This window comes from Astyanax mexicanus, chromosome 25 (assembly GCF_023375975.1).
Source record: "Astyanax mexicanus isolate ESR-SI-001 chromosome 25, AstMex3_surface, whole genome shotgun sequence".
NCBI classification, from domain to species: domain Eukaryota; kingdom Metazoa; phylum Chordata; class Actinopteri; order Characiformes; family Acestrorhamphidae; genus Astyanax; species Astyanax mexicanus.
Window position 1 is genome coordinate 25,736,877 of NC_064432.1, and position 17,918 is coordinate 25,754,794.

Sequence of the window (17,918 nt, forward strand, 5' to 3'; positions counted from 1 at the left end):
GTTCCTTCAGTCTACTGCATTTAGCAAATTATATAACATTAATTATACCTCAGTTAGTTCAGACTCTGCAAGGTGATTGGCAAAGAGGCGTTCTATGAGTACCGTTATCAGCCAGTAATGCACTGTAACCGAAGCTCTCCATGCATTACTCCACCACATAGAGGTAACCTAGCTATGATGCAGCGCTTACAAACCAAACATCAACAGCACAGATACAAACACAGCAGCTATGAACCTATTCTAGTAATTACAGTGATTTTAAGATGATCTCACCTTGATATGTTTGACCCCACAGCTAACCATACGGTTCTGCTGAAACGGATCCCATGTGATGTCAAATATCTAGAACAGACATAAATAGGGTAATAAAGGGTCACAATTAACAGAACTTACAACAGTAATAAGTAATGTCTAAGCTAATTATTAATTAAAACTGGTTGAGACATTATTAATCAATTTTGACCCCTTTACAGACCAGCATTTTTCTAAATTTGTTTAATTTTTAGGATTCCTATTCAAATATTGTATAAAAAAGGTTTTACATTTGATAAGAAACGTTACTGTTACTGAATTTGTCCTGATTGTTGTTTTAATAGAAAATATAAACATATTTGAAGTAAATCTTCTGTCAAAAACTGTCAAAAGCATAAAATTTGCACTTAATTTTAAAATCAATATTTTATTGAATACAAATCAAACATTTCATGCCCTCCAAACCTTTTGTTGTGTTACTTTTCTAAAAGGTTGTAACGTTTCTAATTCTATACATTCTATTTTTTATACATTTCTATTTCTATACATTCTATACAGTCTATTTTTAGGTCTATTTTCAAATGTAAGAATTTGGGGTTGATTCCTTTTACTGATCCAAAATTAGAAAAGATAAAATAAAATAAAATAAAAATAAAATAAATAAAACGAAATAAAAGCAGGTCCTCACCCTGTCCGAGTGGCCGGTTGCAGTAGCGATGACTTTGCCTCGTTTCCAGTCCCAAACACACACCGTATTTTTAGCATCCAAACCCACAGACACCAACCTCTGGAAGCAAAACCATGATACAGAGGTTACGATACAAATATATCAAAATATATACTATATATACTGGCATAAGCTGGCAACAGCTTACTGTATTTAATCCTACCTGATGCAGGGAGTAGCTTCTCATTAGTAAAACAATTGGCATGCATCAATAATTCAGCAAAACATCTAAGGAGATTAATAAAACTACTAAAATCAGGTTAAGAACTGTTCAACGCATTATTATTAACAAGTGAAGAGACTAACTAAGATAGCAATGAGCATTGCAAAGTGTCTTGTGTAAGACAGGGTGTAAGACAGAGCCCATTTAGTGAAACTATGGCACACCCATGTATCATACTACAATTATATTGTTAGAATTCTTTTTTTTTTTTTAACATGAAGCTTTAAGCATATTTTTATGTTGGTTATGAACTAAATATTAGGGCTGCATCTAATGACTATTTTAGTGGTCGACTAATCAGCAGATTATTTATTATATTAGTCGCGATTATTTTTTGTCATGCTCTCCATTTTTACTTTCTACTGGTGAGGACAGCTAAACATTTAGGCCCAAACACCAATTTTTTGGTACATTTTGATGTTTTGACATACCTATATTAAATTATTGTGTATGAGAATCTTCCCCTCTCTTACTTTCTCTCTCTCTCTCTCTCTCTCTCTCGAACACACATTAACGATGCATTGACATTTTTTTATAGTCGATGTGTTGATTACGTCGACTAATTGCAGCCCTACTAAATATTCTGCACTTAAGAGTTGCAACAATCTGAGTTTTAGTAAGTTATTGTCGTTTATAAAATAGACAGAACTCCGTAAAAATACCTCTCCTGTTTCAGCACTGAAGGCCAGACAGGCCACTCCGTGTGAATGAGCATCTTTCAGTATGGAGACGGTCTGAATGTTGAAGGTGTCCCAAACACAGATATAGGGGTCCTTCCCAACCTGTCCCGTCGCCACAAGAGATCTTTCCGGATGCAGAGCAAGACTGTGGAGAGAAAAATATATTTTGTGACCACTTAAAAATAATGAGTTTATTTGTTTTTACCATATTAAAAACCTCTGGAATATAATCAAGAGGAAGATGGATGATCACAAGCCATCAAACCACCAAACTGAACTGCTTGAATTTTTGCACCAGGAGTAAAGCAGCATAAAGTTATCCAAAAGCAGTGTGTAAGACTGGTGGAGGAGAACATGATGCCAAGATGCATGAAAAATATGCAGCTGAAACACTATAGGGAACAGACTAGTGCAAAATCTCAAATTATATAATCAACATTAACATTTTAATAAAACATTTAAACCTAAAACATCATAAAGACATCTCCAGTCAGTCTGAACAAAGCTTCAGAAAGCTCTGCTGAGGTTCTGTTCCTCCTCTCAGAACAGGAGATCAGATAACAGCGCTGCTGATTTGAGGGAGGCGGGGTTGGCTGGTCGCTGCGCTATAAATACATAATGGCATTGTTATGGCAGGAGTCTACGCCAGCGCTGGCACACGGGTACACCGGGGAGCAGTCAGGCGCTATTACACCGGCGATCAGCCGAGGAGAGAGACGGGCACGGCGACCTTCACCCTCTATATACACTCTATACCCTCACTGTATACAGTCTATACCCTCTATGCACTATATATAATCCTCTTTACCGTTTATAACCTCTATACCTTACTCTATACTATACTAGCAATCAGCCGAAGAGAGGCATGGCAACCTTCACCCTCTATATACACTCTATACACTATATATACTCTATATACTCTCACTCTATACAATCCATACCCTCCATACACTATATATACCTTCACTCTATGCAGTCTGTACCTTCTTTACAGTCTATACCCTCTATATACTATATACATCCTCTTTACCGTTTATACACTCTATACCTTACTCTATACTATACTAGCAATCAGCCGAGGAGAGGCACGGCGACCTTCACCCTCTATATACACTCTATATACTCTATATACCCTCACTCTATACAGGCCATACCCTCTATACACTATATATATACTCTATATACCTTCACTTTGTACAGTCTATACCCTCTATACAGTCTATACCCTCTATACACTATGTATATATCCTCTTTACCGTTCATACACTCTATACCTTAATCTATACTATACTAGCAATGAGCCGAGGAGAGACGGGCACAGCGACCTTCACCCTCTATATACACTCTATACACTACTCTATATACCCTCACTCTATACCCTCTATACACTATATATATCCTCTATACCATTTACACACTCTATACCTTATATACTACACTAGCAATGAGCCGAGGAGAGACGGGCATGATGACCTTCACCCTCTATACACTCTTTAACCCTCTTTACCCTCTATATTCCCCTTTATACACTCTATACACCCTCTATACTGTCTATACACTCTATATACCCTCTATACACTCTATATATTGCAATTAAATTGTTTATCATGATAATTCACTGGACAATACTGTTAATAACACTATACTGTCTATTATAAACACTTATTCTGATCTAATGAGCCCAAAAAAGGGCAGTTTTACTTTTTTTAAAATTAGGTTTTAATGAGCACCAGTGACTGTGAATCGTTTTTTACAGTCACTGCACACTTTAAATAAAGAGAAAAGATTAACTAACAGTAAAAAAACAAAACTTCTAATTCGAAAAATGAATAATTACATAATAAAATTACCTACAACACAATGCTAAACTAGTTAGCATTAGCTTAGCCAGCTAGCTAGCTCCTCATGATAATGCTAAAGACTTTACCTAGGTAGCTAACTTAGCTAAACTTCTCATTCAGGTTTTTTTTACCACAGTGCTGTAAAGATAATTTAGTTACACCAATAAAATATATAATATTATCCCAAACTCAGTATTTTACCTTTAGCAACATTAGCTACACAACTATCACTATTAGCACCGTTATAGAACTATAAAACACATTTTCTATTTACCTCAGAAACAGCAGAGAACTGCTTTACTGTCGAGAACTCTAACTCCCAGAATGCACCACTCACGTGTCACATGTCTCAGCCAGCCAATCAGCACATGATTGGTAGATTAGCATCACTGAAATTTTAATTCAATTAATTCAGTTAAATCGTTTTGAAACAATAAAGAAATCCATATCATGGTATTTTTGAAAGCAGTATATTTTGTATTTAATTGGCTATTTACAGTATTTTATTATGTTTATATTGAATGTATAAAATTGTTACATTTTTATCACATAAAACTTTATTTTGTTACGGTACTTTCTTTACGGTAAGTTATTTAAAAATGTCAGTGTTTTGTCATTTCGTTAAGAAATATCATAATATTATGTAAGGGTCATATTGCATATTACATTTTTTTTTTTCAATTTAGTACAGTGTCGAAGAAATGGTTTTTATACACTGATCTCACAATCAAAATGTTTTCAATTTCTTTTTTTTGATTTTCTGATTTTTACATTTATTGCATTTATTTTTTTGTCACAAGATACAGGAAGAAATTTGGATGTAAATTGAATGAAAACACATTTGTTCACTATAATAAGTGGACAAAATATAATAATAATGATCTTTATCAAAATATATACTGTATCACACTGCAATATATTGTGTTTTGCAATACTGTATCAATTTTTTTAAAATCCACAGTATTGATATTAAATGATTATTACCGATTAAGATCGGTATAAAAACAGTCTTTAATTACAAGTTGTGTTGATGCATCATCACATCTCAGATAAAATCTTAATATACGTAATAAAACACATTGTTCAAGCAGTGAATCTGATCACGACCCAAACAGGAAGGAAACCCTATGCCAGGCATCAGCCCAGGTCCGTTTCCCTGGCAACCGGCCGACCAGACGGGGTGCTGGCATTAAACGCTGAACCGGAGTCACGGACGGGTCATGCATCATTACGATGACCCCATTAAAGGTCACAGCACTTATTATTAACACCATTCCTCCTCATTATGATTCACCACACAAACACAAACACACTGCAGAACATCCAGACTATGAAGGAACACAGAAGAAATCATGTAGTAACTTAAAATGTATGAGAGCTGTATGAGTTTTTTTAAACTTGATTTTTGAAGTATGTTTGGGGTCACTGTCCTGTTGCAAGGCCCATGACTTTTAGAGTGCAAACCCATCTTTATGACACTGAGCCCTACATCTTATACATTATGACCCATAATCCTTTATTAATCTTCAGATTTCATGATGGCTCACACAAAGATATCATGATTTTAATTTAGAAATATTACGACTTTATTCTTGAAATATTACGAATTGCAAAGCATCAGTTATAACAAAAACAAAAATTAACGTAAGACGTATAATTAGGCATAATATCAGAGTTTCATTAAGTTGAATTAACTACAGGTTTTTAGTACAGTGTGATTTATACAAAGCTACAAGCGGAGGTTATTCAGCAGTGAATAAAGGGCTGTGGTGTGCTGGGCTGTGCTGTGCTGTACTTTGCTGGGATGGGCTGTTCTGCACTGTGCTGTACTGTACTGGGCTGTGCTGGGCTGTTCTGGACTGGGCTGTGCTTTACTGTGCTGGGCTGTACTGGGCTGTACGGTACTGGGCTGTACTGTGCTGGGCTGGGCTGTCCTGCGCTGGGCTGGGCTGTCCTGCACTGTGCTGGGCTGTGCTGCACTGTGCTGGGCTGTACTGGGCTGTACGGTACTGGGCTGTACTGTGCTGGGCTGTGCTGTACTGTGCTGGGCTGTACTGGGCTGTACTGTGCTGGGCTGTACTGTGCTGGGCTGTACTGTGCTGGGCTGTCCTGCGCTGGGCTGTCCTGCGCTGGGCTGGGCTGTCCTGCACTGTGCTGGGCTGTGCTGTACTGTGCTGGGCTGTACGGTACTGGGCTGTACTGTGCTGGGCTGTGCTGGGCTGTACTGTGCTGGGCTGGGATCAGACGGGATCACTACGGGACTGATGGAAGCGTGTAGAGAACCTGCTGGGCCGGTACCGGGCGGAGCAGAAACTGGGTTAATGTGTTCCCTCCACTTATTCTCCTCACAGCACCTCATCCTCCCATCTCTCAGCTCCTTTATTCCCTACTCTTCCTCTCATCCTCCTCCTTAGTGCTGTATATGTTCAGGTGTAAGACTGGAGAATATCAGTAATCCCTGAACTCCTGTAACACCAGTAACCTGATTGATCCCACCAGTGCACCAACTGAGACCCACAAAATATTACATTTTTAATAAGAAAATATTACGACTTTATTCTCAAAATATTACGTCTTTATTCTAGAAATATTATTACTTGAATGATTAAATATTAGTACTTTGATAACAAAATGTTAGTACGTTAATAAACAAATATTCTGACTTTATTCACGGAGTATTATAACTTTATTCCTATACTGCATATTACTTTCTTCTCAAAATACTTTTATTCTAATTTTCTAATATTCTAATAATTCTAATATTCTATTTATTTTAATCTTGAAATATTTTGACTTTATTCTCAAAATGCCATATTGTACATCTTTTACCTCTCAATATTACAACATTATTCTCAAAATATTGCGACTTTTTTCTCAAACACGCATTCCTGGACAAGCTGAGAGATCCAGAAGCGGTGTATGAAGTGGGAGGGGCGGTAGTGTAATAGTACAGGATTTCACACTTTTTAATCGATTCTGAAACTGCTGTTTTTATCTAAACCCTCACTCTAAACTGTCCTCTAAACTCCTGACCTCAGCTGTATTCAGGTCAGCGCTCTGCTGGTTCTGCTGGTAATTAGTGTGAGACGCGGCTCAGATTGCTGGGGGATTCCATCATCTGTTCCTATTAAAAAAAAAAGAGGAGAGAAAGGAAATAAACCCGTCTTTTCTAAACTGGAACAAAAGCTGAGGGTTATAAATAACCCAGAGCGAGAGAGGAGCTTCCACTGCAATAACCCTATTCACAAAACCAACAGAGAGAGAGAGAGAGAGAGAGAATGAATGAATGAATGAATGAAAGCAAGCGAGTGATAGTAAATGTAACAGAATGAGAGGAAGCTTTTACTGTTCCGCTTCAGAAGATTCCGCCTCGAGTTACAAACTACAAAACCTATTAGACACATCCACCCGTATATTACAGTTACACACACACACACACACACACACACAAAGAAACATCATTTAAATAGCTCGATTTTTTTATGTATTATTAATAAAATCAATTTACCTTCGCTGTGTAGTCATTCCCCTGCACTACTTTCAGTAAACTTTTAAACCATCTTCTGAATTATGTATTAACTTTCTCATACATCAACCTGTATACAGCAAAAAAAAAAAACAGCAAAAAAAGGCAAATTGGCCCTTTAATCAGGCATTTAAAAGGCTTTTTTAAATTTATTTGAGGTCTGAAAGCTCTGCATCTTTTTTGTTATTTCAGTCATTTCTCATTTTCTGTAAATAAATGCTCTAAATGAGAATATTTTTATTTGGAATTTGGGAGAAATGTTGTCTGTAGTTTATAGAATAAAACAACAATGTTCATTTTACTCAAACATAAACCTATAAATAGCAAAATCAGAGACACTGTTTCAGAAACTGAAGTGGTCCTTTCATTTGTTCCAGAGCTTTTTAAAAGGTAAATAAGAGTGTTTGTTTTTCTGGGATTTAAAATGTGAATTCAGCTGTAACTGGAAATATCTGCGCTGGAAATAACTGCTGGACTGAGGTGCACAGCTTTCAACACGTGCCCAACCATGTGGATGGAGGCCATGCGTGTGGTTTCCTCGTGTTTACTCCCTTTCCACTTCTCAGGCAGCAGCAGCAGCCCGCCACTCACACAGACACAGAGACAGCGCTGTGTATCTACTTCTGTAACTTGTGTCAAGAATCTAAACATTGCAATATGACGTGTTTGATTTACAGTAATTGCCTTAAGTGACGTTGCAAATTCTGCGATGTGACTATTGCGGAAAACTATTTTTTTTACACAGGGCTAGGAAATGAAATTATCATTTAAAAACTGTTTTTATATGTACTTATATCCTAATAATGTATGATTAAAAAAAAGCAAAAACAAAGAAAATCTTTTGGGGGATGAATACTTTTTTTTTTTACAGCATTGTAAAACACATAAAAAAATATTGTATAATATGATCAACCTGAAATAAACCTGAAATTGGATCTAATCCACTTTCACCTGCTGTCTGACTCAATATACTATAAATACTGCTGTATACTGCAGTGTATTCAGGGAGAGCAGATATATTAAGCAGGTTCTGATGGTTATCTGACAGCACGGCTGGTATGACTGGTTTTATTCTGGAGATCAAGCGTGGTATAAAGCAGATGCCAGACTCTGAGACACAGGAAAAACTCAATTTGTGTTGAAATATCAGATTTAACCTTCTGACCCTGGTTAATAATTTTGGCGGTTTCTGTGCTTTACATGACGTACACGACTTTAGCATTAGCGCACACTGCTAAGAGACGGAGGAGTTGGCAGAGTTGGCTAAAGCCCAGATCACATGGCACATTTCATTTTCACTATTTAAAAACTGTTTTGTTTGAGTTTTAAAAGGAAATCTAAATCACAGAAGAGATCTGTGTGTTTTAGTGTTCATTTCAGGATGGAAAACAGTGGAAAAGCCCAAAGCAGTAGATCAATAATGCAGGAGAAACATCTGCTGGATTCATTAATCACCACTCAATCAAAGCCTGGTACTCGACCACTATTGGGACATCGTTCAATTGCTTCTTCTGAAATCAAATGTATTTAAGAGTTTATCCTGCTTTTACTAAAGTAAATTTCTCTAGGCCATTCCGCCCAATGGGTGCAATTTGCATTTAAAAAGCAATCACAATACAATGCAATGGATCTGGATCTTTTATCATTTCTTTAATTTCCAATATTTTAAGTTTTTGCCGTGGTATCATTTCAGTATCGGTGTTGAGATATTTAGACAGGTATCTTATAGAAAGTCATAATTTTAATATAGTTTGCACCAATTAATTTCTTAGCTCATCCTGTCTTAGCTCATATCTATCCATGTACTCGTTTTCCTGCAGATTTTTATATGGAGTCGTCACTCAGGCCGTCTGTTAGCGAGTGGATCAGAACCGGTGCTGAGCTCGGCTGATGATCTGAGAGATAGCGCCCGGCTGGCCGCTTCCAGAGGGAAAATAGAGAGTAGGGTTGCCAGAGACTGTAATCTTACACTCGCATCAGCAAGAGAGGTGTTTTCCACTTAATTAGCCACCAGATCGACCAAGCACACACATCCCGCACATATACCGTACAATGTAGTTTATCACAGGTACTGTAATTTATCACATATACTGTTATTTGTCACAGATGCTGCAGTTTATCACATATTCTGTAGTTTATCACAGAAGCTCTAGTTTATCACAAATAATGTAGTTTATCTTATACAGGTGCTGGTCAACGAATTAGAATAATTTGAAATAGTGCAATCATGAAATTCTTTGAATGCATTTTTTGTGCAGAAAGCAAATCAGGTGTTCACCGCACCTGTCCTACTCGTTAGACTAATCACAGAACTCGTTACCTGGAAAAACATTTGCTCAGCTGAGCTTTCCAAAAGGCAAATTTAGGCCATTTAACTGTGACACTGTTGTTTTATTGAATTAGAATAATGGAGAAACCGTTTCATTGAATTAGAATAATTTTTATTATAATTACAATCATCACTTTCTCAGTATTTTGTGGCTGCCCCCTTGGCTTGTATGACTGCCTGAAGTCTCCGCGGCATCGATTTGACCAGCTTGTCGCAAGTTTCCGCACTCACAGCTTCCCAGGCAGTGGCGATGTTCTGCTTCAGTTGGTCCAGCGTAGTAGGCTTTCTGTCGTGAATTTTCTGCTTGACGATGGCCCAAAGGTTTTCAATGACATTGAGGTCAGGCGAGTTGGCCGGCCATGCCAAAACTTCAAGCTGTTTTTTAGTGAACCAATCTTTGGTCGACTTTGCCGCATGAGCCGGTGCAAGATCCTGTTGAAATATGAAGTCTTCTTCGCCGAACTGTTCCTCAACAGTCGGAATCAGGAACGTTTCCAGAACATCTTGATATACGGCAGCATTGACAGTCTTCTTGAGGAAGCAGAGTTTCCCTACACCTCGAGCGGACATGCATCCCCAGACCATAACGCTCTGGGGAAACTTGACGGATCTTTTCACGCACTCGTGGTTGTAGGTTTCGCCACCACGACGCCAGACACGAGGACCTTGGTCACCGAAGGAGATGCAGAAGCGTGATTCGTCACTGAAGACCACTTTCTGCCAGTCTTCAGCAGTCCACTCGCCGTGTTCTTTGGCCCACTTCAGCCGTTTCTCCATTTGTTTCTTGTTCAGCATCGGTTTTACTGCTGGAACGCGAGATTTGAAGGCGAGTTCGCGCAGACGACGGTAAGTGGTTGATCTGGAGACGTCAGCGCCGGTCTGCTTGTTCCACAAGTCGGTGAGCTCGGAAGTGGACTTGAACCGATTGCTGACTGCTATCTTTCTCAGCTGCTTGTTGTCGCGAGCAGAAGTTTTTCGGACGCCGGAACAGTTGGTGCGCTTGCTGCAGTTTTTCTTGAGAGCTTTGCAGACGGAAGACTGGCTGATGCCGAGCTGCTCAGCAATTTTAGTTTGGGTCAAGCCTTGTTGGCGAAGGGCTTGAATTTGAGCCACTATTCCGGTTGAGAGGTCGCGCTGCTTACCCATGATTGATTTTACAACTTAGAAATTCTACTCAACCCTGACTTTATACTGCACAGTGAACACTCTTCACAGAAAACAAAAATTCGAGCATTTATTCTAATTCAATGAAACGGTTTCTCCATTATTCTAATTCAATAAAACAACAGTGTCACAGTTAAATGGCCTAAATGGGCCTTTTGGAAAGCTCAGCTGAGCAAATTTTTTTCCAGGTAACGAGTTCTGTGATTAGTCTAACGAGTAGGACAGGTGCGGTGAACACCTGATTTGCTTTCTGCACAAAAAATGCATTCAAAGAATTTCATGATTGCACTATTTCAAATTATTCTAATTCGTTGACCAGCACCTGTATTGTGTAGTTTATCACATATACTCTAGTTTCACATAAACTGTAATTTATCAGCAATACTTTAGTTCATCACATATACTTCAGTTCATCACAGCTACTGTAGTTTAATTATATATACTGTGGTTTATTACAGATACAGTAGTTCAATCACACATTTTATATGTGATTACAATATCAGATACTGTAGTGTATTAAATATTCTTTAATTTATCACCGATACTGTAGTTTTATCACATTTTTAGTTTATCAAATATACTGTAGTTTATTAAATATTATGTAGTTTATCAGATATACTGTAGTTTATCAGTTTATCTTTTTTTAAAAATCAGACGCTTAAATGATTGTTTTCTGTACCCTGTAACTAGTTCTATCCTGATTACTAGAACAAAATGTTAATAATAGTTATGAAAGTGTTGTTTCATTTGTTACATCATCTTTTTAAGCATAAAATATACAAAGTCATTTTCCCACAATAAGAAACGAACATGAATGAGCTGCTCAATAAAATTTATCTGATTCAATTTTGAACTTGGCATCAATATTTAGAAATGGGTCTGTGCTCTTATGAGATATACTGTACTTTATCACACCTGCTGTAGTTTTTAATATATATTAAAGTTTATTTCATATATATATATATATATATATATATATATATATATATATATATATATATATATATATATATTTCATAGAGAGAGAAGGAAAGAGAGAACTAGAGGACAGAAAAGTGTGAGAGAGAGGCAAATAGAAGGAAAGAAAGAGAGAGAGAGAAAGAGAAGGAACCTTCTCTTTCCCTCTATCTCTCCCTGACACTTTTTTCTGTCCTCTATCTTTCTCTCTCTATCACTCTGTCAGTTTCACCCTCTCTTCTACAGTCTATCTTACTCCTCTTTTCTCTCTATTTCGTCTCTCACTCTGATTTCTCCTATTTCTCTCTATCTCTATCTTTCTTTTCTCCTTTTTTCTCTTTTGCTCTCTGTCTCAGTCTATTCTTTTTTCTCTCTAATGATGATAAAGATGATGATGATGAAGAAGATAGTGAAGATGCTCTCCTGTCTGATCTTACCTGATGATGTCGTCGGTGTGGGCGAGGTAGAATCTCTGGGTGTGCTCACGGGTGTTGTACACCACGCCGACTCCGGCCACGAAGTACACCACCTCCTTCCCGGCCGTGTAGAACAGGTTGTTTCGGCACTGGTGTCCCCTGTAGCCGTAGATCCACTCCAGCCTGAGCCGACAGCGGGGGGCCGTCCGGTCCGCCATGGTCCCCCCAGGACCGGCTGTCTGTCTGTCTGCCGGACTGTCAGTCTGTGGGTTTACAGGTGTGGTTTATAGATTAAAGTCAACAGGTAAAATCACAGCATGACTCATTTGTGACCTCCAGAAGCTCCAGGTGTGAGACGTCCAGGTGTTGCTCCAAATATTAATACAAGTGCGAGGAGTCTCTCTCAGCTGTGATTAGTCCAAATGTAGCCTCTGTTGCGAGTCCAAGTGGGAGGAGTCTAGATGGAAAGAGTCTAAGAAACAAAGTAGGAGGAGTCCAGGTGTTGCCTCAGGTGGGAGTCCAAGTGGGAGAAGTGTAGGTGTCTAAGTGGGAGGAGTCCAGATGTGGATCCAGGTCGAAGGAGTCCGGATGTAGCTCCAGGTGGGAGTCCAAGTGGGAGGAGTCTAGGTGTGTCTCCAGGTGGAGTCCAAGAGGGAGGAGTCTAGGTGTGGTTCAAGGTGGGAGTCCAAATGTAAGGAGTCCAGGTATGAGGAGTCTAGATGGAAGGAATCTAGGAAACGAAGTGGGAGGAGTCCAGGTGTTGCTTCAGGTGGGAATCCAAGTGTAAGAAGTCCAGAAGTGAGAGGTCTAGATGGGAGGAGACTAGGAAACAAAGTGGGAGGAATCTGGGTGTGGCTCCAGGTGTGAGTCCAAGTGGGAGGAGTCTATGTAGGGCTTCAGGTGGGAGGATTCTTGATGGGACAAGTCTAGGAAACAAAGTGGAAGGAGTCCAGGTGTTGCTCCAGATGGGAGGAGTCCAGGTGAGGCTTCAGGTACAGAGAGTCAAAGTGGGTGTGGCTTGAGGTGTGAGAAGTACAGGTGTGGCTCAAAGTGTGAGAAGTCTAGGTGCAGCTTCAGGTAGGAAGTGTCCAAGTAGGAGAAGTCCAGGTGCGAAGGCAGCTCTTTCAGAAGAGAGTGTAAAGGGGGCCTAAACCCATTTTGTTGTGGTTACTATTTCTTCATCTTTTATTAACTTTTTTTTACTTTTTAATAAAGGATAAATAATAAAGTATAATAAAGTAAAGTAATGCTCAGTCATACCCTTATATATACATTTGTATACATGTTTTAATATAAAATAATATATAAATAAAAATACATTAAATAAGAATAAAAAAGCTTAAAATAAATGTAAAAATATTTTAAAAATGCAAATAAAATAAAAACAAATGCTACTGCTACGATATGAGTGTTTTAAATTTTATAAAACATGTTTTAAAAATGATACAAAACTAAAAATGATAATAAAAGTATACTCGAACGATAAAAGAACACAGACACGTGAGGATTAATTCTGCAATGTTAAAATATAATCCCCGCCCTAATCCTCAAATGCTCCAGAAAGCGTCAGAAACGCGATTTTTACCTTATTTTTCCTTAAAAACTTATAAAATCAACCCAAAACTGAGTTCAAACCAGAGCTGCAATCAAACCAAATCCCCCGAACCGAACCGAACCGCCGCCGCGCGCTGATTCACCCTCCTCCTCATCAGCTCCAGTCCCCTCCGGGGGAGCCCTGCCGCTCAGAACCGCCGCCGAACCGCTCCCGAACCTCCAGCCTCCCGAACCTCCCGAGCCCCGCGCGCCCCGCGTCCCCATAAACCCGCAGCTCCGCGCGGACACGACGCGCCGCTGCCGCCGCTGCGAGACTTCACTCCCAGCGAGTCGACTCCTGACTCGGTTCACTGATTCACTGTGTTCACTGTGAGAGAGCGCGCGCCCACTCCCCTCCTCTTTAATACGACCACCGAGCACAGCCCCGCCCATCTCTCTACGCAAAGGCTCATGGGTAATGTAGGTTTTAAATCTGAATTACACGCATTGAACGACACGTTCAAAACTACATTTCCCAGAATGCAACGGGAGCTGCAGCTGCAGCTGTTCGCGGTGCTGAAACTGGCACCAGCGATTCAGAAATTACATAGAGGAAAAGGGGGCGTGTCTTTACTTATTTTTTCACATTTGTAGCAATAATAATAAACAGTACCGGTCAAACATTTTTGACAAACCTTAAATTAACTTAAAAGTGTTTTTTATTTCATCACATGCTTGAGCATTCTAGATTACTATTACTAATGCCATCCAAACTATGAAGGAACTGGAATAACTGGATAACTTTTGAGTAATGTTCTAATCTATATCATGGAGCAAACTATTCAACTAATTAAAGAAATAAATGACTTAAGAAAAAATTAATGTCAGTCCATTTTTTTGGTGGTTTCTATGGTGTTGCTAATGTGCCTCTTGATTGGTACATAATATCTGGTGGTTTCAATGGTGTAGCTAAAGTGTTTCTTTATGGTGATTGATACACTATATACAATGGTTTCTAGGTTGTTGCTAAAATGTTTTTATGGTGGTTGCTACTCTATTTACAATGTTTTTTACAGTGTTGCTAAATTGTTTTATGGTGCTTGCTACTGTATTACTGTGGTTTCTATGACAGCGCTGAAGTGTTTTTTTTTTAGTGCTAAAGTGTTTGTTGGCAGTTACATTGGTATTTTTAATGGCTTTTTATGTTGGGTTGCTACAGTATTTCTGTGGTGTTGCTAAAGTATTATTAGGGTGCTTGGCACTGTATGTTAGGTGGTTTCTATAGTGTTGCTGAAGTGTTTTTTTCTGGTGGTTTCTATGGTGTTTCATGGTGGTTGCTACAGTATTTCTATGGGTTTCTGTGGTGTTGCTAAAGTGTTGCTTTGTTGTTGCTACAATATTTTTGGTGGTTTCTATGGTGGTGCTAAAGGGTTTTTTTCTGGTGGTTTCTATGGTGAAAATTTCTTTATGGTGGTTGCTTCAGTATTTCATGTGATTTCTATGGTATTGCTAAAGTGTTTCTTTATAGTGGTTTCTACAGTATTTTAGGTGGTGTCTATGGTGGTGCTACAGTTTTCCTTAGATAGATAGATAGACAGACAGACAGATAGATAGATAAATAGATAGATTTTCATGGTGTTGCTAAAGTGTTTTATTTTCTAGTGGTTTCTATGGTGTTGCAAAAGTGTTTCTTTAAGGTGGTTGCTACAGTATTTCTGGTTGGTTCTATAGGGTTGCTAAAGTGTTCCTTGGTTGTTGCTACAATATTTCTGGTGGTTTCAATGGTGTTGTTTAAGTGTTTCTTTATGGTGGTAGTATTTCTGGTAATTTCTATTGTGGTGCTAAAGTGTTTTTTAATGGTTGTTTCTAGGGTGTGTATAATATGTTTCTTGATAATTCGTACAGAATATCTGGTGGTTTCTATAGTGTTGCTAAAATGTTTCTTAATGGTGGTTGCTTTAGTATTTCTTGTGATTTCTATGGTGTTGCTAAAGTGTTCATTGGTGGTTGCTACAGTATTTCAGGAGGTTGTAAAGACTGTTACAGCCCCCCCCCCCCCCCAACAAAAGAAGAAACACCCAACATTCTTAATTTCAAAAGCATTTTAATGACTTTGCACATATTTAACAGATAGGGTAAAAGGCTACAGGTGCAGATTGATCCAGATTAGGTCCGGGTCCGTGTTTTTAGGTGGTGATCAGCAGGTCCCGGCGGTATTATGGCGTTTTAACTGTGCAGTAATGATGGAGATGTATTATTACAGTAGTTACACAGACGGAGAATGCACACTAATTTTATTAAGTAGCCAGAGAGAGAGAGAGAGAGAGAGAGAGAGAGAGAGAGAGAGAGAGTAGCAAAATGAGAACACACAGCGCTATAGCCAACGAGCAAGCAGCTGCTTTCAGTCATTACAGCTTTATTCCAGTTTCCTCCCCTTAAACAAACATCGCCTTTAGGAGTTAATATTATACATCTATATTCATAATTTCTCTAAATAACCTTTAAACATACAATATAATGCAACTCAAGTACAAGAAGAAAAAACTCTTTTTTTTTCCAAATGTTTTTCATTTCTTGACAAAATTAGTCCTTCATAAGTAGCCAACAATCTGACCAATCACAATCATCTCAGTAAAACATTCCAGCATGTGTTGCCACTACATGGCGGGAAGAGGTGGCCAGTCCAGGTCCAGAACGAGAAAATCCACCCCGGAATTTAGTTTCAATCCTGCTGCTGTTTCCACCCGACTTTCATTAAAGTCAATCTGCCAGAGGGAATTGAATTTGTTCTGTAGCTAAACTACCAAGGGAATTAAATTGTTGTTGGAATTGAAATGTTAAATTTGGAGTTGAGTTTGAATCTGAAGTTGTTTAGAGAGAATTTTAAGTGCAATTAAACCACTATTTTATATTTGATGCAACCAAGCTGCTTAGGGAGTTGATTTTTTCCTGCAGCTAATCTGCCAAGTGAGTTGAGTTTTTATCGCAGCTAAGCTGCTCAGGGAATTGAATTGTTATTGCAGCTAAGCTGCTCAGGTATTAGATTTTTTTCTGCAGCTAAGCTACCAAGGGAATTGAACTGTTGAGCTGCTTGTTTTGCTTTTTTAAAGCTAAGCTTTCAAGGAAATTGAATTTTTAGTGTAGATAAGCAGCCAAAGGGAGTTGAAACTAAATCCTGGAGTGGATTTACACGTTCCAGATCTGGACTGTCCACCTCTTATGGCGTTTTTTTTGTTTTTTGCATTCAGATGCATTCGCTTCATACTAAGTTCTTTAGTACAGAGATTGCCCTTTAAGGAAATCGGTAATGGCTGAAGGGTATTTATTAGTAACTCAAAGTGGACGGGAGGTTAACGACGTAACGGAAACTTCGTAAGAGTCCAAAAGCACCGCTGCTAGCCCTCCTTCATCGGGCGGAAGGCCAGCAGAAAGCCTCACGAAAACTGAGGGCACATCCTACAAACTTCTCACGCTTACAAATAAAGAACGAGACGGAGAAGAAAAACCCAACGCGAGACTTAAAGCACTAAAGCGGGTCTATCCAAAACGTAAGCAGGAGATGCGAATGGAGAACGGGTCTCGTCCCCGGAGCGACGGCGGCGAGCGCCCTCTCGCGCCGACCCCTAATTATAATATAACAGTCCTCTCGCAGCTCCTGAGCCACTCAGAGAGAGAGATCAGGCACCGAGGGCGGAGTTTTGGCTCTGAGCTTTGCATGCTGGAGTCGGGCTTCAGGAACGAGAGAGTGACGGAGAAACGGTGGAGGAGGAGGAGGAGCCTGGATCTACTTCTTCTTGCTGAAGAGGCTGAAGCGCTTCTCCTTGTCCTTCTCCCGTTTGCCCGGGCTGGAGTCGGACACGCTGGCGGAGGCGGGCAGGGTGTGGGCGCGGCCCGAGGCAGGGGTGCTATGGCTGCTGATCTCAGAGGGCGTGGCGCAGGAGATCGCCTGGATCCATGAGTTCATCTCCTCCTGCAGAGAACAGGAAACAGAGGGGTATGAAGTCAAAACTGTAGATCAAATACGACGAACGATCAGAGGGTAATGTCCAGAAGTCTCAGAATTCACCTGGATAAAGTACAGCCTCCGAACATGGTGGCGGTAGTACCATCATCTACAACTCACAGTGAGAGCTAGCCAGGATAAAGTACAGATTCCATCTAGAACTCACAATAAAAGCTTGCCAGGATAAAGTACAGCTTCTTAACATGGTGGCGGTAGTATCATCATCTACACATCAGTGAGAGCTAGCCAGGATAAAGTGGGTTTCAT

The 17,918-nt window shown here is 39.3% G+C and overlaps 2 protein-coding genes across 7 annotated transcripts in view; both read right to left on the reverse strand.

The window, feature by feature from the left end:
- The window catches only part of LOC103042714 (echinoderm microtubule-associated protein-like 6), a 65,745-nt gene extending 51,730 nt beyond the window's left edge, over window positions 1-14,015 (reverse strand). For all 4 annotated transcript variants that reach the window (XM_022682090.2, XM_022682088.2, XM_049472562.1 and 1 more), the window contains exons 1-4: window positions 12,137-14,015; window positions 1,865-2,027; window positions 941-1,039; window positions 274-342 (exon numbers count right to left, since the gene is read on the reverse strand). In XM_022682090.2, the coding sequence (XP_022537811.2) occupies window positions 274-342; window positions 941-1,039; window positions 1,865-2,027; window positions 12,137-12,333 (528 nt within the window). In that variant the 5' untranslated portion in view covers window positions 12,334-14,015. The remainder of the gene's footprint in view (window positions 1-273; window positions 343-940; window positions 1,040-1,864; window positions 2,028-12,136) is intronic.
- Window positions 14,016-15,732: 1,717 nt separating this feature from the next.
- LOC103033421 (spectrin beta chain, non-erythrocytic 1) overlaps window positions 15,733-17,918 on the reverse strand; it is a 95,488-nt gene continuing 93,302 nt past the window's right edge. For all 3 annotated transcript variants that reach the window (XM_049472152.1, XM_022682085.2, XM_022682084.2), the window contains one exon: window positions 15,733-17,618. In XM_049472152.1, coding sequence (XP_049328109.1) covers window positions 17,433-17,618 — 186 coding nt within the window. In that variant the 3' untranslated portion in view covers window positions 15,733-17,432. The remainder of the gene's footprint in view (window positions 17,619-17,918) is intronic.